Here is a 17089-nt window from a genome sequence, read left to right as displayed (position 1 = left end):
CGTTCTCCACAATAATATGTAATTAGTAGTATTCTGTGTAATTAAAAATGGAGTTTGTGCTTTCCTGTTTGTACGTGTCCACATATGTAATATACACATTTTTAAAATACTGTATAAATCTTGGTAAAATGAAATGAAGTGACGGGAATCTGCTTTTGCTATTCATCAGTTTTTCTTGATTTTAGGTTAAATGTGAGCCAGGTGCAGGTGTATTACTTGAGTGCTGTAATCTTTCAAAGCCCAAACACCCAAGGGAAAAAAACCCATACCAGCTTTATAACTTGAGCTAGTTAGGAATTACAAAATTAGCCATTACAAAATTATAGCGAGGCTAAAATGAATGTAATTTGCAGATATTCATAAGTGAAGTACAACCATTCTTGTTGAAAGACAGAATACCCACCCAAACCTTTAGGTTGGTGCTAATAATGCCTTAGATAATCTCTATGAAGTTTTGGTTAACCCTAAATTCACTCAAAATGATTAAACTACATTTCATTAACTGAAGTGTGCAGAAAAATTAAATCTGAAAGGACCATTTTCATCTAAAATGTTGACAAGGACACTTGGTAGTACAAATGCAGTACTGCTAGAAGTATTGTGAGCTCTTTAGACTTTATTTCTGCATGAATATGACCAAGAACGTGATCATATTTTATCTAAAATTAGATAGAGAACCCAATTAAAAAAAAAATTACACTCATTCAATCATTCATTGAGGAAGATTTTATTTTTTTACGTGCAAATATGTATTTGATTTTTTCTTTTAGTAACTGCTGTTAACACCTTTTGCAGCATTAACCTCAACTAAAAGTTTTCAGTAGCAGTTTATCACCCACGTACATCAGCTTGGATGATTTTTAGCCTATCCTCCTTGAAGCACTGCTTAAACTCGGGGGTAATGATGGGTTTCCTTGCATGTCCTTCAGAAAGATTTCTATAGGATTAAGGGTCAGGACTTTGATTCCGCCATCCAGGTCTAACAGAAGTAAAGTGGGTCCAAACCATGATACGTCCATCAATGTCGCCATCAGTCTGTTTAATAGGTGATATGAAATAGATCCTGGAATGCAGTGTTTTCCTTTCACCAAACATAGCACTTCTGATTGAAAAGGGATTCAACTGAATTTGGGGTTAAATCAGAAGTAGCTTTGTTTGTGTTCTTTTTTTGTAAATGGCAGCCACCAAGTGAGATTTAATTAGATGCCTGATTGCTATGGTGTTTATAATATACAGTAGTACTCTATTGCAGAAATGTGGTGACAGTGAAAAATTGCATGTCGTGTTGGAATTATCTCTGGCCACCTCTAGACTGGATTAAGCAGGCACAGTTGTTAATGGTTGGTGCTCTGGTGTCTTTCCAGAGGAAAATGTGAAAACCTAAAGAGATGGTCATAGAGTTGATAAGGGAGAAAGGCAGTAGTCCTTCTCCCCTTTTCATGTGATGGAGAATTGGTTGAGCATATCACATCTTACAAATTTGGAAATTCTAGTTAATACACATTTCATTTTCTGATTGTTCCCCCCACAGTTAGAAAATCTCAACAAAATACTATTTTCTTGGATAATATCAGTGTTGTTTACTGTAGTTTACAAGATTTTTTGTTTTTGTATTGTGGATTTCTATGTCCTTTGGTGTCTTCTGTGGGAATGTGTTCTTACCATAAAGGTATACTGTAACACAAGCAGATAGAAATGTAACTGGGGTTAATCAAACATCTGATGATCAGCAGTTTGTAGACTCCAGTAAAATCATATAATCAATTTTTTGGATCTTGCTTGTTCTCTGTATTATAGGTGTTGTTTTAATAGGTTGACATGTGATTTTTTTGTCCAGCCATGCGGCCTAAAAACAATGTAATGCAAGAGATTTTTTGCGCCATCAACGGTTAATGGTAAATGGTAACTCAAAGAACTGTAATACATATTATAACTGACCATTTTTCATGTAATGTTACTACATATTTTCTCTTTCTCATTTTTGTTACTCAATTTTACGGTACATGTCCAGTACATGCACATGTTCACCCATACTTTGAATAACCTCATCTAATTAACCACTCAAGCTACTGAATAGAGAGCTGGAAATCTCTTGACAATTTCATGGGGCACTGATAAAATTTCTATGCATGTTAGCCTACTCCTGACATGGCAGCACAGTTCTTTAGAACTAAAATGTCATTAAAAAAAAAAAAACTACATCACTTATTAAACTTTTGAAAATACAGCAATAATTGTTTACATGCAGTGAAATTAGAACTGATTTTGTCGAGGATACATGTATTATCCAGTGAAGAATATTTATTGAAGGCTGCACTTTACTAAAACATAGAATTCTATGCAGCTTAGCCTGACACTCTCCCCGAAAATCTTTAAGTATTAGGTGTGTTTTATCTAAGGAAGTTATGCCTTAGAGATCATAGAATAATTAATTTACAAAACCAGTAGTGGCCATCAGTTTTAGTGTCTGATAAAACTGACCCTTTAGTCTGCCCGAAAAAAGTATAGCCATAGTAAAGTGAAGGCTGATTTTGTAAACACTGCTACTGACTCTTCTCCCTGCATCATATTCCTTTGAGCTTTTGTTCTGCTTTGGTATATACTTCCACTGCTTTCAAAACAGGAGAAGAGTTATCTGAAACTTTATAAAGCTTTTTAACCTTTGGAAGACCAATCTTTTTGTGGTATATCTGTGAACTGGACCATTCACCTTCTTAATACCACAAGGATTTTATTTATTCATTTGAGCATTTTCAGGGCGTGTTAGTGAATCCTGCTGCATTAATGCACTGCTAAAGGTGTAATTATTGTACATGTATGTCATGTGTCAGTGCCTTGTTAACCAGTAATGGAGAAAGCTTTCTGTCACATCACTGTTTAGCTCAATTTAAGATGAGTTGATTAGTTCATCTTTTAATGTGTACTGTATACTTTAAGAATCTTTCTTTGACAAACTATAGATGAGTAATGATGCTTGTTATTTATAATGTGCTTTGAGATTCTTTGCTATGGTATTATTAGTTATTGCTGAAAAAGTCTGCAATGGGTACATTTGAAAAATGTTAATATAAAATATTTGATTAAAAATTTGCAAGAAATGTTGCAGTTTTGTAGCCCTGAGTTACTATATATCACAGAGAGCCCTGCTGATAATACTTTAATTAATGAAGTACAGATTCAGTCATAATACTTGCTTGTAAATGTGTTGTTTGTTTAAATCTTACTTAGTGTTTATATATCAACAGGTTTTGACAGCACTGAGCTATCCTAGTGGAGTTCGACCGTACGGTATGAAGATATCAAAAATTGTGCCAGGTAAGTTTAAAAGTTTACCAAAAGGGGAAAAAAAAACTCCAGATGCGTTTTAAAATTTATTTTTGAAGGTTAACCCCTTTAGTGCTAATCAACAAGTCTCTTACAGTGGTTTCTTTCACAGAGAGCACATTTACGAGGCACATAGATAAGCACTCAGATATAAGTCAAAGCAGTACATGATCTTTTAGAAGACATGCCCAGTCCTCAACCTGAATACATACTAGTGAAAATACTTGGATAATAAATAAATGTTTGCTTTTTCAGGATGACTGTAAAGGCTAAGGAAAGTTAACATTTTGGTCAGCTTCTGGTTAAATAATTTAAAACAATAATACATTAAATATGAATATGGTGACACTAGCAATTTTGTTTGGCTTTAGTAAATTTGTCAGTTTCTGCATTAAGTGTTACTAAGGCAGCCAGTCTGTTTCCTTGTCTGAGAGGGCACCCTCATACTTTTACATTTTGCTTTCCCATTTCATTTTTTGTTCAACTTTTCACCTATTTTTTTATTTTCTACTGTTAAGCCAATTTAAAGTGTAATATTTTCTAAATATTGATTATTAGGTTAAACATGGTCAATTGGAATAGTTATAATTTCATGTCCTAGCAGATATGAAGATGTATGTGTACCCATACTTGCATTCCTTTCTCAGCTAATCAGTCCTGCTGCTTTGCCCAATGTTTCATCATTTGCATATTTTTTTTTTTTTTATAATATATATCTATCCATCTAGTCATACCCACTTTGTTCATACATGGTTCACATTTTACAAATTTGGCCGCTTGAAATGAAAATGATATATTGCAGAAACACTCCTACAACTAGTAGAAAGTTTAGTCCTAGAGTCCTTATTCAAAGGAACTCTTAGCAATGCACGGTTCACCAAATAACAAAAAACAATAACATCCATTATGGATAGTCAAGTGCACTTAGGAAAGCACAAACATTAAACGCATGCCAGAGATGAGATACTATTGACGAAATGGAATACAAAAGCTAAATCATTCCATAAATCATGGAGAAAAAACAAATCCATTGACAAACTCTGTCCCTGAATAAGAATTGAATATCTATGTTAGATGGCTGTCCAGAAAATATTTATGAAATCAACAGTACAAAAGCTGTTCATGAAACTGTCTAAGACTGAAGGTGATATGTGAAGGGGGCCCAATCTGGGGATCAGTCTGTTATAATGTTGCAGAAATGTTTATAGCAGGATGATCTACTTATTTAAATACTAAGAAATGTTTGTGTTATATACAGCTGTTCCAGTGTCAGAATAAGTTGTTTTAATTTCAGTTGGTGACTTTATTTCATGCTATTCCACTGCATCATATGTGAATTGTTCGCTGTTTTCCACCTTTCCCATTTCTAAGTTACATAAACCTGTGGAGAAGTAGGGAAAATATTCTAGTGTAATGAACATGAGGCCCATATTCTCCTTGTTGCTCTGCTGGTGTAAGAGATATAACTAAATATTTGGAGCTCGTGTTTTCTTGTCAGAAAAAGCACATAGGCAGTCGAGAATGAAAGTATTTTCAGACGAATGCATATTGCTGCTGTGCTCAAAGTAAACTGCATCCGTTTTCATCTGTACGTCTTTCTTATCGGTACATTAGGAGGAAAGTTTGTACATTTATATGCTAAAATTAGCTTTCTCCCTATTTAAACGACTCCTATTTTGTATTGCTGTAAATTCCACTGAAGCAAATACATCAGGGCAATGGTTAGCAGTGAAGGGGTTAAACTGCTTTTGCACTTTTGTGTTTCATCTATGTTCAAGAATAAAAGTACGATTGATTAGATGATGATGCCTCTTTAATTGTTTCTGTATAATTCACTTAAACATTTGTATTTGAATGAATTTGTTGGTTACACTATTATCAAATAATTACAACTTTGCACTGAGACCGTTGCTTCCGTTTTTGTTTTTTTGCTCTTTTTTTTTTTTTTTTTTTTTTTTTTGGGAAATGCTGTATACCACGTATACGAAAGATTGACGAGTTCAAGCACACTAGATATCTTAATTTTTAAACTCATGTTTTGGTCTCGCATTTTAAGTGCCAAGATGAGGTTTATAGCATTTAATGGTTTTGGGTCAGTATGTAAATATTTACATATTCAGTCTGAATTGGCTCAGAGCCACTATGTCCTGTAATTCGTATGACCTTCTGTATAATCTGTGTTCAGGGGGGTGGACAATTTTGGTCTTGATTTCCCCCAACAAATCCCCCCCCCCACCCCACCCCCCAATTTTCCATGTTTGGCTTGCTTTATGTGATCACATTATCTCTCATTAGTGGATTGTTTCTGTGCCTTTATATTGGTGAAAGTCATGACACTTCTACAAATATTTGTTAGAATAGGTGATACTTTTTAAATTGATAACGCATATTTACACCTTTAAAAACAGAGTTAGAAGAAATAAAATAGAAATCATTAACACTAATGTAAGACATGTTAGGATATTTCATAGTACATCTGATCCATTTACTTTTTTTTTTTTTTTCTCCAGTTTCTGAATATAAATTCTCTAAATAATTTACAAGGTTGGGGTCATGAGTAAATGTAGTATTTATCTTGTTCTGAGAAAACAAATGTACTGGTTATTTTTTAAACAGCGTTGTTATAACCTGTTAGATGGTGAGTGATTGAAGATTGATGTATTTTCCTTATTTGATTATAAGATAGTCGCCATTAGTTTGTGTGGTTTTCTTTTTTGGTGGTTGATTAGTATTATTACATCACTTAGAATTTTTTGTATGTGGGGGGTGAGAAGAGGGTATAAACCAAAAAACAAATTCACTGTTCAACAGATGTGATACTGTGACACCAGCGCATTTCACATTTCAAAAATTAATATCACAAGTTCACAATTAACTGATGTTAGTGAAGTAAATCATAATTCATTTTATTTTGCTGTGCATTTACACTTCATCTTTTAAAGTCAAAAACTTCAACAGCAAGGCAGTTCAGGTCTGCATTTTTCAGTGCCAGTTATGCGTCACTACTACTACTAATGAATGAAAGATTAAACTACACATTTTTACGATTTTAACATTCAGGATAGCAGAAGCACAGAATTAAGCTTTTGCATCTTAAATCTAGGTATCTCAGCTGATTTAGGTTTTCCGATAAGGTTTGAAGGACTACAACTTTGAGTAAAGACTTTGTAAAGTTTTTTAGATAAGGTATCTAATGAGTCTTGTTTGGTATTTGATTAATCGTTCATTCATTGTATCTCAAACAAAATTAATTGAACTTACACATGAATGCACTTTAAATTTAAATCCAAATGAGTTGATGTATTTATGTAAACATTAAGACACTGGATAGTGTTTTTGATTCTGTGACTATACTAGATCAAAGTGCAAGGTATTTTTCCCTAAGGGGAAAATTAGTTTCCATTATGAACTCTGTCATTATTAACTGGCTGAGGCTTTCTATTTAAATTTTTATTTTTTTGCCAGTGCTGTTTACATATTTTTAACTTTTCTGGATAGATCTTTTGTAAAATGAGGTGAATGCTGAAATATGAATAGTCAGATTGCCAATCATAAAATCAAGTATTTTCCAATTTCCTATTTTATTAAGAAGACAAGCATTTTGAGGCAAATTCAAATGTGAAGGGATAATTTTATTGTGAAAAATATATTTTGAAAGAATTGCATTCCCAGTCACCCTTCTTTTTAAGTACCTTATTCGATGAAAACATTTTATAAATTAGTATTTTGAGGTTTTGGTACATTTTTCAATTTGTAGGGGGAAATTTAGTTTAGTTTAAAGTTAAGTCGTATCTTCGTCGTTCACTTTTCACAGTTAAGTGTTGAGTAATCCTGGCGAAATTATCATGCTCTATTACAAATTTCACACTTTGAAACAGAAATCGACAGAAAAGCAGTGTAACATGTTTAGATTCCTCTATTTCTTGTTTCTCCTGTTTAAGTATAAATTGTTTAACTTTATATTTGAGAATATTTTATTAAAGAAAATGACTAACACAGATCCATCTGTATTTTAAATGCTGTCCCCAGGTTACAGCTACGATACCGCCTTTGTGGAGTTTTTAAACCTTGAGGATGCAGTCCGCTTCATGGAGTCCAAACAGGTGGCCTTTTCTCATCGGTCTTCAGCTGATTCTCTGCCTGAGCAGGAAATGGGATTTCAGGGAAAAGAAGAATAACAGGGGAGGCTTTGGGGAGGTGCAGATTGACTCCCACTGGAGGGAGGGGTGTGCTTTTCAGGTTGGGTCAGAACTGAATGGCATCTAAGCCATTAATTGTTTGAGAAAGAGGAGAGTTGGTATATGAAATCACCATTTCCTAACCCTTGGATGAACTTGAGCATTTTGCCACTGAACTTGCCAGGGTTTAATATCTTAAAAGGCCCACATTAGTGGGTCATGACAATTTAGGAAATACAGGAGGATGCAGCATGCCTTGCTTATATTTTCAGCTCAAAATAATATTCATTTGTGTTAAAGTCCCACCTGAATGAAGTCTTCCATACTTGCATAAGTCATTTTAAAGTAACTATATTGGAGGAAAATAATGCAGTCCTTTAATTACTTTACAGCAAATAAGCGTGCACCTTTTCCAGATAACGTTTGCCCTGTTTCAAAATTAATACAAAACAAAATTATTGATCATAGTGAAATTATTTTCGGAATTTCCAGTTAAGTTCTAACAATGAACACTTTGGTTAAAGATTTATTAAGTATTGTATAACTACTTCATTTTTAATATCGTGCTACATCAAGCAGAGTAGATGAAGTAAATAAAAACTGGACAGTTTTTAATAATCCTGTTTGTTTATACACTGCCCTTTCCATATTGAGCACTCGACATAGGACTGCACAGTTAATCATATATTAATCACATTTACGATTATGGCTGTCATGATATACTAATCTCAAAAGTGGCAAATGCTACATTCCGTTTAGTGCTCCCACTCTGTCAGGGTCAGAGGTTCCCAAGTTACAAACTGCTTTAAACAGCAAAAGAGTGTTGTAACCCATCTCAGATACATTTATTAAGTGTGAGTGCTTTTGAAAAAAAAAAAATCTTTCTTGGCTCACCTCCAAAAAAAGTAGAGAAATAATGTTGACCTGACAAATTTTCATAAGTTTTAATACCAAAAATGAAAAGAATCATCCAAATTTGAGATATTGTTTTCAATAACAACAATATTGATAAGAAAGCATACCATGCAAACTGTTGTTGTACTCTAAGCAAAATTTTATGCACCCATCTAAAATTCAACAAAAAAATCTATAGGCCATTGAAAGCCAATTCAAATAAAAGAAGCCATTGTGATTTATTTATCAAAAGACAAGACTCCAATTAGGGCTCCAGTTTTATTTATGAAGTTGCATTGCTTCTACTATATTCTAAATTGAAACAGATCTGAAAGAAGTGTCGCTTTATGCAACATAACCAACTTGGGGTTAAGTAGAACAGTGTAAAGCATGAGTGACCATAACGTTTAATTGTAATAATGAAGAGTCAACACTGAAAAGCAGATTGCAATGCTGATTTATTTAAACTAGTTTGCCATTCCTTAAAATACATTCCTGAAGAACGGGGACACTCCTGCTCAAGGCCAGAGTCTTGACCAGACACCAGAGCTTTGGCAGCAACATTTAACAGTATATTACCATTTAACACCTTGCTATATATTAATGCAATATATCAATACATTTAGTGTATGTATGTACCTGCATAATAGAATTGTCAGATCGTGTTTGTATTCACTTCTTAACCTCACATTGCTGCTTTTTATGATTTTATTATATACGTTAATTTTTACGCATGCACGCACACACACAACTTTTGTTTTCTTATTACAGCAGAACCCCAATTTAACATTGGCACTTTCTCATTTCTCAACGGTTTATATTTTTGAATGGTGCATGGTGGTGATGGCTGTTTTTTTTTTTTTTTTTTAAGAAGTAACATTTGTTTTGGGGAAAAAAATGTGTTGTGTTGAAATTTTATTTCATAATTATTTGATAATGAATTACTGTGTTATAAAAGGAGTGACACAGAATTTTTTAAATAAGTGTGTTGTGCGTTTATTATAAGAAACAACATTAAACACAAAATTTTTAATTTTTCAACTAAGCCACCATTTAACAATTTCATATTAACAAATTAAGTGGCTTCCCAAAAAGTTAAGGTTCGACTGGATTATATATCTACAAAATACAGTATGTGCAGTTGGTAAAACAAACTACATATTTCATTGTAGTACCGATAATTGAAATTAGATAGATAATTAGTAATCACAATTACAATAACAAAGGCAGTAATCCGTAATTATTAATTTGTCATAATTGTGCAAATATTCAACCTCCTCAGCATTATGTTTACCGAGGAAAAACAAGCCAAAAATGTTGAACTGTGTTCATAAAGAAAAATGTTATTACGTGTAACTTTTCTGTATTTATGTTGACGTTTTTGTATGTCCTGTGTTCAATGATACAGATTTAGTACACGTCCTTTGTCTGATATGTTATGAAACTCTCACCAATTGGGACACTAGAAGTGTGTTTTTTGCATATGTGAGGTTAGAATGTCAGTGCCTGATTTGCATGATCAGCACACCCATTGTGTAATTGCAAGCTACCACAGCATAAGACTTAGCGACTTCTACATTTCTTCGGACATGGATATTGACTGTTGCCGCATTGTGAACAGTGCTTAGGGGGTATAATGTCTTGCTTGTCCTTGGACTTTATTGCGGTATATTTGCCTTTTTGTCACACAGCAACTGCCATATCATGCTGAAGTTTCACACAACTAAATTCCTTTACGAGTTTTATTTGACATTGCTTTTAGTTGGAGGCTCCAACACAGAAAAGTTTAATCTCTCTTGCAGTATGGTGCTATTTTAAACACTAGATGGCAGCAGAGTACTGTCCTGAGCATTATTTGGACTTAAAAATCAGGAGTGGTCTCCCCTCGACTTTTTCGTATACTCAGATATGGGGATGGATATTTGAGGAGTAAACCGCAATACAATGATTATATTTTTATATTATGTACATTAAAGAACCATCAACAACAGATCAAATTAATATATTGAACAATTATTATCAAAGTAAAGTTGAATAAATCAAACTCTGCAGCTGCATGAATAAAAGGCAAAGTACCACTTCTGGTTAGCAGAAATAGCCCAAAAGTTGATAGAATTCTCCGTTTTGTACCTAATACTTCTATCCAAAATTTGGTTGACCTAAGTGAAAGCATACTCAAGTTATTTGTTTACATATACACATAGACATAATTCAGAAATTGTATTTTTGGACTCCGGGAGGTCTAAAACATCTAGATTCATGAAAATCTAGAAATTGGAATTTTTGGAGGATTCTAATACTTTCCCGTTACTCCATATACGAGAAAGTCAGATCCAAAACATTGAGATTCATCAAACTCTCGAAGTCGAATTTTTGGACGATTACAATACTTTCCCTATACTTCATATACAAGAAAGTAAAAATGTAAAGCAGATCATTATACATTAGCCTGAGAGAGACTTTTGCTTGTCTGTAATTGCATAGGAATCTGAGTCATGGTTGGGGTTAATGACGCAGAGGTCAATAGGCATTATAGAAATAAGAGCACATAGCTTAGTAAATAAAACTTGATAAAAACTAGTATCATGCTAATATGTGATGTAAATCAGTAATAAAAGGTTTGGGATCAAAAGACTTTCATTGCTTTGTAAAAGTTATTTTTAAAAGTAGTATTCTTATAGGATAGCTGACCTTCCAGGAGCAATAAAATTAAGCTACATGTATTGATCAGCCATGCAAGTATACATTCTGTATTAGTATGTAAATATAATACATTTTCAGTATACTGTGTGTAAAGCCATTCAGAATGCATGAAATGAACTCTCTGAAGTTGGATGCAAATGTTTTATACATTACAAGAATTGCCTGAAGAAGGGGCCTGAGTTGCCTCGAAAGCTTGCATATTGTAATCTTTTTAGTTATCCAATAAAAGGTGTCATTTTGCTTGACTTTTCTCCACATTCATAATGGCTAAGACGGTACAACACCGTAGTACTAAAGAAAAATTTTCTACTTCATTTGTTACTTGGTTTTTATTAGCTGCTATTCCATTCACACTACATTTAATAAAAACAGGTTAACTGATAGTAACGAATAATAAAAGAGCCAGTTGTCACATAAACTGCCTATTCTGTGAGAATATCTACAGCAAAAACTTCAGAAATAAACCAACATCCAAATTTAAAATATACATTTGTCAGTTGTCGGCACATTTTCAATAGTTCTTCAGTCTAGATACTGTTCTTTGAATCACTTGAAAAAAGGCTATGTTGAAAGCTTAATTATTTTGGCTGTATCACTCAGTGTGTTTGGAAATTTGTTTTCTATGTACTGTACATCTTCAAGTTTTGGATTTCTTTTAGCATATTTTTGGGATATTTTGCTGATTGTGGGAGCACAGTTGTTACAGTAAGAATATATTTAGAAAGAAGTAATAATAATAATAATAGAGGAAAATCCAGTCATAATTCAGCAAGTCACACACCAACCAGTAATGGTATAAAATATCAACCTTGTACAGGAAAATTGGAAATTTGGCATTAGTCGTTTAAGGGATAAATACGTCAGGTTCATAGCCTCCTGGAAGTCTTTACTATTGAATGACATCTTCCTGAATTCCACAATTAGCATATTCAAGCTTCATGCTTTTTTTTTTTTTTAAATACAGTTTTCGTTTATAGCTTCTAACAGTAGTTGTCAAGCTCTGTCTTGAGGAACCACTGTATTTTTTTTTTCTAGGCCAAATTTGGACTCCTGCCTTAACTATGCAAGTTATTTTTCAGATTCTATCTTTTTTTTGTGCCAATCCAGTACTTAAAAACTGTATTTGCTACAATTTATATTATATATGAAGCATGTATTTGTATTTCAAAAGGAGAAGTTTGTTTACTTTCTTTTATTCTTTTTTCCCATTCTGGTTATTTAAGCCATTTGTTCTAACATTGAGTATGACACTGGACTAGCTGCTCCTCCTTATCATTCATTGTCATAACAGCTGCATTGGCACTTTTCGTTGCCTAATCAGTAATTGTTAGGTATTTAAATCTATGGCAAAAAAGCAAATTTCTTGGGAAATATCATAGTGTCGCCCTTTTCTGAATCCAGTCTAAGGGAACACAAAAAAGCTAATAAAACAAAGTCAGTTAATAATATGAATGGTTAGATCAATAACCTGTAGCCACTGTTGTTTCTTAGGATTGAACTAAAGGATCATTGCTCTAACAAGCCTTTTAATATTTTCATACAGGCTGTTCTTGGTTATCAATGAATTGTGGATGTTCATAATTTTTGTTTGCAAGTTGGAATTTTCACTGAAAAATTTCTGATAATTGAAAAAAATACGTAATAGTTTATTGCTTTATTTTTACAGAAAAAAAAGTGTTTTCAACTTTTTAATGAGAGAGGGGGAGAGATTTCCCTTCGGTCCCATCAGACTTGTACAGTTTTGCTTTATCTGCATGTCTTGCTAACTTGTTCTAGATTATCATGACCCCTGTGTTTGGAAAAAGTGATTTCTGGCTTCTGTCTCAAATGCACTCCATCTTCATTTCCACTTCTGTCCTAGAATAAGCGATTGAGTGTTTTAACCGAAAGAATTCTACCAAATCACTTTTATTGATGCATCCTTCTCATTTTAAGACTAAAGAGGTTTAGTAGTTCTGCGTGCCTCCTGGGGCGGACTGCCTTTGTTCTGCACAACTTCTAGAACAGCTGTATTTTTATGGCATCATAGTGAGCTCTGCACGCAATACTCAATAATGTGGTCTCACAACCTCACAAGTTCCTTGGCATATATGTTAACAGTTTTTATAATACATGTGTAACCTTGTAACACTGGTATATTAGGAGGATTGTTACCAACTTAACATTTTATTTGCCTTCCTTATTGCCTCTGCACAGTGCCAAAACAATGAGAATTCTATATCAATATAGACTCCTAAATCATTCTCCACAGTTGCTTCCTGTAGGCCAGCATAACCTATCTTCTATTTACAATTAGTGTTTCTTTTGCATGTGTATATCACTTTGCCATTGTCTACATTAAACAACATTTTCAAAATATTTGCTTAGTTTTTAAAGGTTGTCTAGGCCTCTTAGAATTATTTTTTTCTGTTCCTTTTGGTATCGTGATTTTTGCTAGTTTACTGACTAATAGACCTATGCCATTAATGTAAATTAGAAAGAGAATGGTCTGAGGAACTTCACTGAAGATCTCACTCCATCATTCTCTATACTCTGCTGATTAGCTAATATAAAATCTACTTAAAAATATATGTATTTTCTCATTTCTTAATTTATGTTTAATGTGAATTGGTTCTTTTTTCAAAAATTAAGCGTAAATGTGGTGCTGCATCAAAATCTTTTTGAAAATCAAAAGTTCATTATATTTTATACTTTGTTTTTCCCCAGTTCTGCAGTTGCATTTCATCTTTCAGTTGCAAGTCAAGCAGTTGAGGCTCATTGATTTTCATGAAAGAATCAATTTTTAAATACAAATTGTCATTGAAATGTATTTTTGATTACACTTTTTATGGAGTCATTATTGTCTGTTGTGCAGAGCACAGTGAAATTCGTACTGTGCATAGTTTTCATAAGTTGTTTTGCAGGATAGAATTAAGACTTAGAAGGATTCATTTCCTCTCCATTGTTGTAGATTGAAGTCACATTGGCAGATTTTTAGTCATTAAGTATTTCAGTCTGAAGTTATTTGCCGAAATATGTGTAGTAAATGTTTATTTAAAAAAATCTCTTTAGTGCAACCAGTACAATCCTATTGAGCAAGCTTAATAAATTAGTTCATAGTTTATATTTATGGTAGAGGTACTTTATTATTTCTTCTGTCATAATGGAGTCATATTTGCCCTGCCACGTTTTAATTAAAATATATTTAAATTTAGAGTGCTCAAGATCCGCAATTGATGTAACGAATGAGTGAGAGGACTGTGTAAAAGAGTTGCTCCAAAATGAAACATTCTTGATAATGTAGGAAGATTCCTTAAAAGCAGGCCACTTTGTATTTTAACCTGCAGGGATCCACAATGCTGCCCCCATTGTGGGGAACAAGTTTGCATACCTGTTCCAAGTTCCATAAGTGCCTATTAAGGGCTTTTTTTCCTAATAAAACACAAGTGCTGTCACTTAATAAATTCTCTAAGGAGAGAATTTTCAGAACAAAATATAGCTTATGATCTTCCATGTGCAAGTTGGGAATCTGCAAATTTTGGTGCAGATAGGTACCATCTTCTGCATGTGCATACCAGAAAAACATTCATTAAGATTTATATATTTGCTGAACGGTATCTGAATGTTCATTTGAGAGAGAGTGAGTGTTTTAAACAGTGGATTCCACAGCTTTTAATAGTTTCACTGCTATTTAAAAATGTTCTAAAATAACAGGGAACACTCCGTTTAAATTTCTTTATAATGTAGAAAAGGTAAAGATAAAAAGTGAATGTTTAACTAATGGGACTGAACTACAAACTAAAAAGGTGATTCAAAAATTTTTGGAGGATAACATTTAAAACATGAGTTGTAGAAGGGGAGAGAGACTTGACAGAAGGTCCAGTGCTGTGTAAAATAGCATGCTGAAGGAAAAGTACCTATAATTTTTGAGAAGATTTGTTTAAATGCTTTCATGTTATAATATTGTGACATTGCCTTTTTTGGCATAAATGAATTGAGATTGTGATGCAACGGGATGACGAGCCATAGGTCAAAGCAAAATAAGCAGCTATATGGGTTTTTTTTCTTAGACTTGATGAAGCAATTTATCTCAAAACATGTTGTATTCTTTCTTAATTCATGTAGCTGTTTTACATTTCAGCATTTTCTTCTGTAGTGTTCTTTATGGAAACTATTGATGGCTGCCTTCATTCTTGACAATATGTATTGTGAAAAAGTCAACATTATAAAAAATATGTTCAAGTTTTGGGCACTTAGGAAATGCAATGTGGTCACTAAGGGATTCATGATTCATCTCGATTTTTGACACACATACCATAATGTTTTTTTTGTTATTGTGCGACTACTCGCAGCCTTTAAAATGAAAGCATTACTGTTCATCATAAAAAACAACATGCTAAATTTGATTCTGGTATTTTTTTTTATTTTATTAACAATACAATAACAAATGGAAGTGCCTACTGGCAGGTTGCATCATGTGTTATCATTCTATAGAGCAGTGGCGGACCGTGCATTTCACACCTAGGCCTTCAGTAGTGCTCCGTCTGAATCAACCCACCCCTCAAAAACTAATTTATGGTTATAAAAACCTTCTTAATATGCAGAAATACAGTATAAAAAGCGATTGCATCGCAGAAGGATAACTCCTGTAGCCACAATAAATGCCTTTATTGAATAGACAAACCAGGGGTGAACAAGTTCCTTTCTACTGCAGCTACAGCCCGCGACACACATAAAAAACATCAATAATAACTCATAAACTTGCAATATTATTTAGGAAAATCGCTACATTTTACTCACCAAAAATTCGGATTATTTGTAAACAAAATCCATCCTCCTCTCTTTCCTCAAAAACAGTTAAATTACTGTGTCGTACAGATTATCCGTGCGCTTCAGTTCCATCACAAAGTCCCTTTCTATCGCCATCGAAGCTAATGCTGAAAGTCGAACCTGCCCTGTCGTATCTCTGGCATAAGTTTTAATTCGCTTTAGGGCTGAAAATGTGGACACGGGAATGTTCACTGCCAAACATACCAATTTGTACAGCTGCCCCATGATGCTCTCATTGATTGGTTGAAGCAACTGTTTAATGGACATTTATTTTGTGTTAGAGGGCCTGCAGAACGTATTGTGAAGGCCTCCGGGCAGACTACTTTGACTTTGACCCTGCCTGGCAACAAATGATGGCTGAAATGTGATTGGTTAAATGCTATAGAGTTAAGAAGGAAAAAAATGTATGCCTGTTGTTGTTGTCATACGTTTTAATTAAAAATGCATTTCATCACGTCCTAAACCACTTAACATTTTTTAATGATTCGCAACACTTTGGGAGACATGTTTAACCCAAAAGTGTCCACAGTGAAGCATATTCAAGTAAGAGCTTGCTTTGCAAATTTTGGCCCCTTGTTTACACTGTCATAAGTTGGCATTTTTACAAATTTCCTGTCTGTATTGTAGCTGGGTACATTGTAGCTGAAATTCCTGTACACATTAAAGTGCACTTCCTGTGTCTGCGTGTATCACATTTAAACAATACCTTTACCTGTGCACATTAGCAAGATTAGGGGGTTCATCATTGGTTACATTTAACAGTTCAGCACAGGGGGCTGCTATTCCTTTCTCACCACCACTGTGTTGTTTGATTGACCCAATAACATGTGAAATGAGTTACAACGGTGTGTATGTGTATTTATTTATACTTCTTAATACTATTTTGATTTTGTTTTGTTTTTTTTGGCCAAAAATAAAAAAAAAGTATATGTATTTTTTTTGTCGATTGTCCCTAAGTCTGTAGTCCAAAGGATACACTGTATAATTTGTTCTCTTTGTCATTCTATTCACATTGTACATGTTGATATTTTTTTATTGGAAATGTTTCGTATTTTGCATCCTTTCCAATTCATTCATAAGCCCATATAAATCTTGATTATGAAATTTTGTGCATCGATGTAGAAGAGAGAATCACAATAATGTAAGAACCTCCCCACCCTTAATGTTTTCTGCTTCTTAAA

General features: G+C 33.6%; 1 protein-coding gene across 3 annotated transcripts in view; it reads left to right on the top strand.

Annotated features, from left to right (window-relative positions):
* Window positions 1-17089, top strand: part of LOC114669058 (RNA-binding protein 5) — a 50871-nt gene that overhangs the window by 7978 nt on the left and 25804 nt on the right. For all 3 annotated transcript variants that reach the window (XM_028825175.2, XM_051921419.1, XM_028825173.2), the window contains exons 5-6: window positions 3246-3315; window positions 7354-7427. In XM_028825175.2, coding sequence (XP_028681008.1) covers window positions 3246-3315; window positions 7354-7427 — 144 coding nt within the window. The remainder of the gene's footprint in view (window positions 1-3245; window positions 3316-7353; window positions 7428-17089) is intronic.

Source organism: Erpetoichthys calabaricus, chromosome 18 (assembly GCF_900747795.2).
Source record: "Erpetoichthys calabaricus chromosome 18, fErpCal1.3, whole genome shotgun sequence".
Lineage (NCBI taxonomy): Eukaryota > Metazoa > Chordata > Cladistia > Polypteriformes > Polypteridae > Erpetoichthys > Erpetoichthys calabaricus.
The sequence above is the reverse complement of the archived record's forward strand: the minus strand, read 5'-3'. Positions and strand labels throughout refer to the sequence as shown.